Genomic DNA, 9,732 nt, shown 5'->3' on the forward strand with positions numbered 1-9,732 from the left:
TCTCTCTCTCTCTCTCTCTCTCTCTCTCTCTCTCTCTCTCTCTCTCTCTCTCTTCCGTTTCTCAGTGTTGTGTGTTTGAAAACGAGTTTATTATTTAGCATGGAATCGTCTTTGTGGAATGTATTATTGATGGGATCTATCCAAGTATTTCCATCTTAGACCATCATCATCTTCTCGGCGCTACGACACAAAATGACCAATGTTGTTCTAAACGCCACCGAACCGAGTAAGCAAACTTATCTCGAAAAAAATGTTTCGAGACTAAATTATTAACGAAAGCACAACGAGTGTTATTAATAGCGTTCTATCGATTTGCATGCATAAATGCAAAATAGCCTCCTCGTTCAATAGCGTTACTTTTTGTTCACTCTCCGCCGATGTTGTTCATGAGGTGGAAGAGAAAAGAAAAGTAGCGGTTACTTCTAACCAAGGTCAATTATTAGATTGTTTTGAATGTCGAAAATATGTTTCGATTTGTATTAGATGCCGAACACTAATTGATTGCGATGCATTTATTCCTTTCTTTCGTTTGTTCGATCGATTCCGGTTAGACAGTGATTGCACGCAAAAACAATTAAATCGTTTCTCTCTCTCTCTCTCTCTCTCTCTCTCTCTCTCTCTCTCTCGATTAGGCCATTTATGCAATGTCATATTCAAGAGCCATACTTGTTATTGCCTTGAATGGATTCAAAATCCAATTAACTGAAGATGTGATAGGAAGAAAGATTGGAATGCATATTCCACAATGATGATGATGATGATGATGATTCAACAATTATGCGACACCGCCACGTTTCTAAATACCGGATACGAGGGACAAAAAGGTCAGAGGATTTCGCATCCTGATTATAAAATCAATGTCTTATATTTTCTTCAATTTTAGCCGAGAGAACAATGGATGAAATGTCACAAAAGAATTTACAGATGTTATTCATGTGACCTCACCACCCCGACGTTATTTGCTACCGTTGTCATTAGAGTTTAATGACGATTGATGCCATAAAATTGAATTTTTTATTACATTTGATTGCCGCATTGATTGAAATGTCCAGCTATACCATAGCCTCGCACAAATGTGAAACGTCACTGGAAAAATATTTTAAGTGCGGTCGGACACGCTAGATATGTCTAAAAAAATCAACTTAATCGCCAACACACATAAAAACAATTATCAAGTAAAATTAAATCAATAATTTCATCTCTTTGCTACTTAAAACATGGAACGAAAGCCACGATCAAGCTCACAATCTTGCCGAAATGGAAAAAAACACAATTCTCAATAAGAAGCTAAATAAATAGCCAAAATCACCTTCATTAAGACGAGAAACAAATGCGCTGGCGGTTTGTCATGGAGGTAAACATTGACGTATACTCTGGCCGATAAACACACACATGATCTAATCAAATGTGATAAATCAATCAGCGATTGCGTGCGTCATTTTGGATAAAAGTTGCTCGTCCGCTCGCGAGACAGACGACTCTTTTCGCGCGTCATGTGTTTGTGTGTGTGTGTGTGTGTGTGTGTGTGTTGCATTTGAAATGCAAATATTTGGAAAAGTGTCGAGGTGATTCGACTAATTCTAACGATTAATATCAACAATCGATAAGATTTTTCTTATAATATCTCTTTCAATTCGAAGCACGAATCATTTCGCTCGATATGAAACAAAGTGAAAACAAACGATCGACGAGGTTTTTTTTGTTGTTGTTTCTCCTTTGTGATGCAAGGCAATTGCAAAGCTATTTATATATTGTGAAAATAAAAATTAAAATGAATACAAAAAGGAAAAAAGGCACGTCGTTCGAGTAATATAGAATAAAAGCAAAGAACACACAATACATTCGATCGACGAAAACACCATAAAATCAATTTTTTCGGTTTAATTCGTAATTATGCAAATGCACGAACCAAACGGCAAAACTCTTGAAATTTATGACTTATTCGACATCTAATATCAATGAAATTTTCCCAATTGTTTCTACTCGCAAAGTTTCTCTCTTTCTCTCCACTCCTCCTCTCTCTATGTATCATGCGCTCTCGTTCAGATGCATTTTTTTTCCCACTGATGTGCGCAAGCTTTTACTCATTCTCTACGATATTTTTTTGCTGTAACTTTGGCAAATACAAAAATTGAATCGTTGTTACATTATTATTATCAGCACCATTTATGTGCGCATGCAGGTGAATAAATTTTGTTTTCTCGTTGTGTTATTATTATTGTTGTTGTTGTTGTGTTGTTGTTGTTGTAGGTGCAGTTATTCTCAAGTGAGAACGAAAATGTTTTTTTCATTTGTTCGTTTTTAAAGACGCAAGTTGATCAATTCAATTGAACAAATCTCTCTCTCTCTCTCTCTCTCTCTCTTGCTCGCTCGCTTTGAGGCGGCTGATTTAACATATTTGCCCCCTCATAACTCCTCACAACCTCCTGAGAGATTGAGACGCAACGTGCAAATATCAAAATCAGCTTAAAATTTCAGAACAAAAATGTGGTGTGGTTGCCGTTGCGGCCGTTGCTGCTGCTGCTTTTTTTATTCACACAATTTTTGTTTGCATTGTTTTGCACGCTGTTTCCTTTCATTTTGCAGTTAATTATCACACCGCGCGCGCGTAGCACATCATCTTAATTTAGATATCAGACTGGAAAGTGAGAGATGTAGCCATAAATGAGCAAAATGAATAAAACAGCAGTAAAAAAAGCAACAACGACTCGAAACAAATACACACAAAATCGATGCTTTCAAATTATAGGCATTCCATCGTTAATATGCAATTAAAATAGCGATCTTGAGGCTTTGATATTGTTCCCTGTGTTTGCCTTTTGCAATGTTAATCATTCATTGTTCTTATCGCTCTGCAATTCAATATTTGTGAATTCGACGAAATTCGAATTGTATTGTACGTGTGGTTTGCATTTGTATCGAAAGAGTGAAAGAGAAGCAGAGAGAGAGTGAGAGAGAGAGAGATCAGAGAGCGCGCGCGCACGTTCGCGTAATTGAAGGTCCGTTTATAAATGAAATTAAAAGTATCGGCTTCAATCTCGATATCATTTATCAGTTATAATTTTGTTTTCGATCAATCATTTGGTAGCCATTCATAGAAACTTTCTCTCTTTCGCTCTCGTTCTCTCACTCATTGCCCGTTTGTACATTTTATTTGGATCGAACGTTTGGCTCAATCAAAATAGTACGATGACATCGGTTTCAACACCAAAAATTCATCAATCAACCCATGTTTTACGATCATTCGTGACCAAAACAAGGCGATTGTGTGTTTTTTTTTGGGTGGAATTGAAACAAGTTTAACAACTTCGGCGAATGGGGAATAGCCAATTATGAATTCATTTATGTCATTTTCAAAGGTTTTGCTAGAAACAAAGTCCGAGTGTTTTGAAAAGCTGAAGAATAGCAAAGGTCCAAAATTAATTGATAATAAACTTGAAAAAAATGGCAATAACAAGGTGTAAATACACGAAAGAAGTAAAATACGTTATGGACGAATTGACGACAATATGAAAGCTTCATCAATTAGTGAGACATAGGTATGTATCGCTTCTGCATTGCATCTCCTAATGAAAAAAAAGCTAATCTAATTGAACGTTTTTAGTCTTAAATCGACACATTTTGTTCCGAGAGAAGAATAAAACATCAACGAAACACATTAATTTGAATAACAAATTTCAAATCCGTTGTCGCCCTTCGCATCAAGGTATAAGTTATGTTAATGCTTAAGTTGTGCTTATATGCATGAATCGGTGGTCAGACAAAACATAAGGAAGTTGTAGTAAGAATTTTAAGCAATCAATTTGCAAATACACACAGCATAAATTCATATTTGAAGCAACATCGCTTAGATGTCAAATCGCGCGCTGTGTGCTCTTCCCGCGAAATATACGTTTCTCTCTTTCAACTGTTCTGTGTGGTATATGTACATTTGGACAGACGCTCAATCAGCTCTAATGAACCAATAGACATGTACGCACTCTCGGCGAATGTCACACGTTTGTAATGCCAGTGAGAGAAAGAGACCGCGAGCGCAATAATTCGAAAAATGTGAGATAATAATATTTATTGAAGATGCCACCAAATGCGTGTGTTGCATTTGTGTGGGTCAAATCACGGTGCGCAATCAAACAACGGCACAACTTATTTTATAATGGCATAAAGAGACGAATATAGGCCAAAATTGAAGCATGTAAATGAGAAGCAACTGATCATTTTTGACTGGATACATGACATACACTTTAGAATCGAGACATACGGGTATTGATGGCAACGTTGTTCTACGGGCTGTTTACAAAAAAAAAACCATGATTATTCACAAAATGGAGAAATAATCAAATGTTTGCGTGGAATTTCCATCAATTCCATGGATTTGGGGTAGTCGACAGAAATAGACAGATTAAATGAAGCGAAAGTGTTAGAAATGGAATAGTTAGTCACAGGCTTAAACAAATTATGATTGCATTAACAGTAGTAAGCAATTTATATTTACACTAAAAGAAAAAAAAAACGTTTGTCAATGGGGTAATCCAAGTAAAAGGAGATAAGAAGAAGAAATAGATATAAAAAATGCCAAACAAAAATTTTGATCGAAAAGTTTTTTTTTTGGAAATGATTAAAACCTCATATTGTGTTGTTTCTGTGTATATTTTCACATAAAATCGAATATTTACCAATTTCACAGACAGAAAATTATTCGAAAATGAATAATGAACCGAATTTCTTACACGTAACACACGCATACACACTGGGAAAAAAAACTCGAATTCGATTCAGTTCAATTCAATCGTCGTCCGTTCATATCGTTTGACATCAATCTATAAAATCGGCACTTGGGTATCACAAATCAATAGAAGCTTAAGAATAATTCAATGAATAAAAATCCATTTTATGCACTGCCACTGAATGTTCACCACACCGTGTTTTGTTTTTATTTTTGATTCGTTTGGCACAAGAAACCGAATCTTCTTGAAGCTTTAATACGGTTTTTCTTTTAGCTTATATCTTAAGATCGATCAATTGTTTGTGTCGGTCGATATTTTATTTCGAAAATTCGCTTCCAATTTTCAATTCGATCGCATTTATGGTGCAAAGTATCTGAAAGCTAGGCGAAAGTGTACGTATTATTGATGCAAAATAAAGAAATTACGGGATGTGCGAAGATCGGACAGCGCTTCACGTCTTCAACCATAACCATTTGGTTATCAGTTTCATACTGATTTGTTGCTGAAGCGGTTGCTGTTTTGTTCGTGTATTTTTTCTGTTGTTACTGGTGCCTGCTTACGATTTTATTGTGATGATGCTGCTGCTGGTGCTGCCGCCGTCGCCGTCGTCGTTGTTTGCTGTTGCGAATGTTACTCTTGTTGTTCTCGCGCTGTTCGAGTTGCTGTTGTTGTTATTATTATTCTACTTCTTTTTCTTTCTTCATTTGTTTGTTCTTTTCCGTGTGCTTTGCTTCTGATTGTATACGTTTTTATAGCATTTAAGCATAACACGATCAATTCTCCCTCTCTCTCTCCCCACTCTTTCTCTCGCTCTCTCTCTGTCTCTTTCTACGTTCAAAATCTTCAACAATGAATTGTTGTATATACTTTTGAATTAAAATCGTGTGTCGGAATCTATATGGCCCGGATCGAGAGATCGTACACACATACACCACATTTACTATTTTCGAATTTAATTTCAATAAATAGTCTTCATGAGGTTTTGGTATGTCATTTAGAATGACAAAAAAAAATAAATAAAAACCTCCTCCTCACATAGGACTATATCCAAAAGTGAGCGATTTTGATATTTTGTTTTCTCTTTCCGTTTGTTGTGTCTTGATCACACGCTGATATGATGAATCTTGGTGATTTGTTTATTTCGGATGACATCCAAATAATCACTGTCATCAGCAGCGACAATGGATCAATGCAAAACTGACCAGTTTCAGATGTTATGCAAAAATTCCTAGTTAATAATTTGAGGAGCAGCAGCAATATAACCACAGATAAAAAAAAACAGGTTACACATATCACACGTATCAAGTTTGAGTCGCAATTTTTTCCTCTCTCAATCATACAACATCCGAATATCGTCGTGTTCATAAAAAAAAAGTCGTATGCATCGCGAACCATCGTTTAAATATTTGTATTTTTTTTTATGGATATCAACATCTTTTGAATTCAAATAATTAAACAAAAAATCGTCGATAAGCATATCGATGAGCGTACGTGTGTGTGCATGCACGTTTTTTCTGCTCCCTTTTGTCGGTGCATTTGCTATTGTGTCCATTCGAATGGACACTATATGCCCTTTGTCCTATGCAACCGATGCGCTGTTCAACACACAATTGTCATGTAGCTGGTCATTTTTTTCTCGTTTCGTTGCAAGTACTGTGTATGTGATTCATTTGCAATGAAACGCATGCAAAATCTTAATCTCTCCGTATTTCTCTGGTTGATCGTGATTTATTTGATATTTTAAACCATAAGCGCGCATAAAAAAACGCAAACACACACACACACAATATTCACAGTCGATGCGACCCAGCCACATTGCTGCTTCGGTTTGCATCCATAACGAAGAAAGGTACCGAAAACCGGTTAACATTCGGACATTCGAGTTGACTCTTATTTTTTCATATTAAATCGAGAAAAAAAATGTATTTCACGACTACATGCGTTTTTTCCCTCTTCTTCGCTTGCTAGTTGTTGTGTTTTATTTTATTTTCTGTTTCGTACTCCACACCGCGAGTCTGCGTGCGTGTGTTTTTTTTCGGCTCGTCTTCTATTACCTAAACATGAGCGCGCCAATATCACAGCGAAGATGCAGCAAGCACATCATTTTGGCCAAGTCATAAAACCGAACTTTTCAGTTTTCAACCAATTAAGATTTATACAAAGACCATTTGGTATGGAGTCAAACAGGCTTGTTGCGATTCATCATTTTTCCAAATCTGGTTTTTCGTATGACTAAATTATTCGATGGATTTTGGGATTTGTGATGTTTAGGTGTGTTTTTGTCGGTGTTTTTTTTTTTCATTTTGCTTTTGGGAAAAACATTCATATTTCAATCGAATTCATGTTTCAATAGCGATATTATCGAAAAAGAAACAGGCTAGCACTGGCTGCAAAGCACCATGCTTGTGCTTTAATCGTACGCCAATCGATAGAACTGAATAGAACTATCACAAAGAAGAAAAACGAAACGATCTAACGCCGCATGCGACGCTTAAAGATATCTTTTTCCCGGTTTTTTCCCCCCCCCCCCCCCTCTCTCTCTCTCTCTCTCTCTCAGTTTCACGTAAGAGCATCTTGAAATGCGTTCCAACTACCGACGCCGTGTGTTTGTTATGAGTGCTAAAATTTCTGTGCGACTGGTATTTTGGCCGCATGATTTAAAAGTTCATTAATACTATAGCATTTCAGTGCGTATTCCAAACAGTAAACGAACAAAGGCATCTCTTGATACTCCAACAACACGTTACCATACGCACTTAGAAGCGATATAGAGTTTCTATGATACACCAAATAATAGTGCGGCTCCCCTCTTCCTCAGTCAGTGTTCTAGTTGTGTGCGTGTTTGTGTCTGTGTGTGTTTGTGTCTGTGTGTGTTTGTGTGTGAATGATGCCAGTTGTTGTCTCTCTTATTCCATCATAGAAACGATGTGCGTGAAAGTGTGGAAGGTAATGTGTGGCATGCAATAACAAATGCAACACCGTTTCACTTACGTTTTGTTATTTATTATTCGATGACAATTTTGCTATATACACACATGACTTATAGATTTTTAGTATTTTTAAACTCAATCGAAACGTTCGAATCAAAGGTGGGTCGAAATTGTATGGAATCGCTTTAAACGTTACAAATTCACATAAGCAATTAAATGTAAACGACTGAATTTGTAAATGAAAAAAAAGAATCAGTTTTCTCTTTCAAATGTATGTACTGACGGGTGAGCGTGTCCAAAAATCGAAAAGCATAATTCGGATCGGTGACATGAGCAAATTTGATGCTTCGGCTATCAAATTTAAACACGTAGAAAAACATAATTGAAAAATTCAAAAGACCATATCGATGAACTCTATATTCTTCATGAACATACTCATTTTTGTCAAGAGTTTTTTTTTCCTTTAAAAATGCAACAGAACAAAATGAGTATCTCGCACAGATGAAATATAATCAAAATTGAAACGAACGAACGAATGATCGACCGTCGACTCCCATCGCAATTCACAAATTCGCTAGTTTTCAACAACACATGCTTGCGTGAGCTGTACGAAAATAGCTCACATACATCTAATACACTATATATGCGCATGGTTGTATATACATGGTACATCTCAATCGAGAGCGTTGTTATCTGCCTTCATGTGCAACTAGCAACGGAATACAATTCACTTCGCACATTTGCCATCATTTTCTGTTCGCCTGTTACTTTACCTGAAACCATTGCTCTGTGCACGCCGTCGTTTGCTCCAATGCGACACACCAAAAATAAAAATGAGATTGCCTCACAAATGTTATTGTTGTTATTGTGTATGTACTATATAAATGGCTTCGGTTATTTATTGTGCACTGGGAACTTTGGGCGAACCTTGAGTCAAGCGTACGTATGCGTTTGTATTTGTGCAATTTCTCAATTCTTCCTCTCTCACTTTGCTTTCGCTGCGAGATTTCGGTATTAGGATATCAGAAAATTTTCACTATTTTCCTAACCGTTGCAACTTATTTTCTGAGCACATAGCTCGATTCAAGTTGCAACATACTCCTACTTGGTAGTACAGAGACAGCGCAGAAAATAGAAAAAAAAATCGAGTAAAACACGTCAACGAGCGCTGACAACCGAATAAGAATCATATCAATTCGAGATTATCGAGATGCAGACGAAAAAAAAACGAATTGAAAGAAATTTCAACGGAATTTGAATTGAATTTAATGGAAAAGTCTCTTCGAATTTCCTGATTAGATGAAAATGAGGTCATCACATCCATTGCGTAGCAATGGTATGGCATGTGTAGTGAAATGTTTAGAAAACAGGAAACCCGTTGAACGCTACTTGTCCCATTAAATTTGCTATCATACGTGCGTGTGCACAAGAAGCATTGATTATCGTCCAAATACATATTTCTAATTAAGATTGACAATCGCATTAAAAGATTGCGTGAGCGAAGAAATTGGGACTGCTTAAATGTTTCGAATTTTTGGTAGAGTCCAAACGGGTTGATCATTGAGTCAAAATCCAATGGAAAGCATTACGATAAACCGGATGCAGTCTAGCCATACTAAACTAGATGCCAGAACCACAATTTGTTTGGTCCACAAATAATGGTTTCACTGAAAACAAACGAAAATCTATTGAATTTCCTTTGGAAATTGACCTTTCGAAGGGCTCAAGTAAAAGAGAAAAAAAAAACTTTATTTTTGTAATTTTTTTTTTCATCGCATTTTTATTAAAATTCTTATATCATTTATTCTTCCATTGATAATTACAATTAATAAAATTACCATTATAAAATGTGTGTTGATTCTTCTGTTTTATTTTTTATTTCTTGTTATGCATGTGGTATGTGGTGTTATTATTCATCTTACGTTTCTTTAAATTTATTCTTCATATGTTTCATTTAAAAAAAAATTTCTTCATCATTTTAAAAAATAGAATTTAATTTTATAAAGTTCAATATAAATAAAAATATGCATATTTTGTTGTTGTTGTTGTTTATTCCTTAAAAACGCAGAAAGAAAAAA

At 35.9% G+C, this 9,732-nt stretch overlaps 1 protein-coding gene across 4 annotated transcripts in view; it reads right to left on the minus strand.

Annotated features, from left to right (window-relative positions):
* Window positions 1-5,858, minus strand: part of LOC129577699 (uncharacterized) — an 11,113-nt gene extending 5,255 nt beyond the window's left edge. Inside the window, exon 1 of one of the 4 annotated variants that reach the window (XM_055465193.1) lies at window positions 4,728-5,858. Coding sequence is in view for 1 of the 4 variants with exons in the window: in XM_055465194.1 (XP_055321169.1) it covers window positions 4,623-4,627 (5 nt within the window). In the remaining 3 variants the exon portion in view is untranslated. Of the gene's footprint in view, window positions 1-4,622 lie in introns of all 4 variants that reach the window. The other 3 variants (XM_055465192.1, XM_055465194.1, XM_055465195.1) reach the window with 3 other exon arrangements.
* Between the last annotated feature and the right edge of the window lie 3,874 nt (window positions 5,859-9,732).

Source organism: Sitodiplosis mosellana, unplaced genomic scaffold, assembly GCF_009176505.1.
Source record: "Sitodiplosis mosellana isolate CC-2019 unplaced genomic scaffold, AAFC_SMos_1.0 Smas_scaffold_6197, whole genome shotgun sequence".
Classification (NCBI taxonomy): Eukaryota; Metazoa; Arthropoda; class Insecta; order Diptera; family Cecidomyiidae; genus Sitodiplosis; species Sitodiplosis mosellana.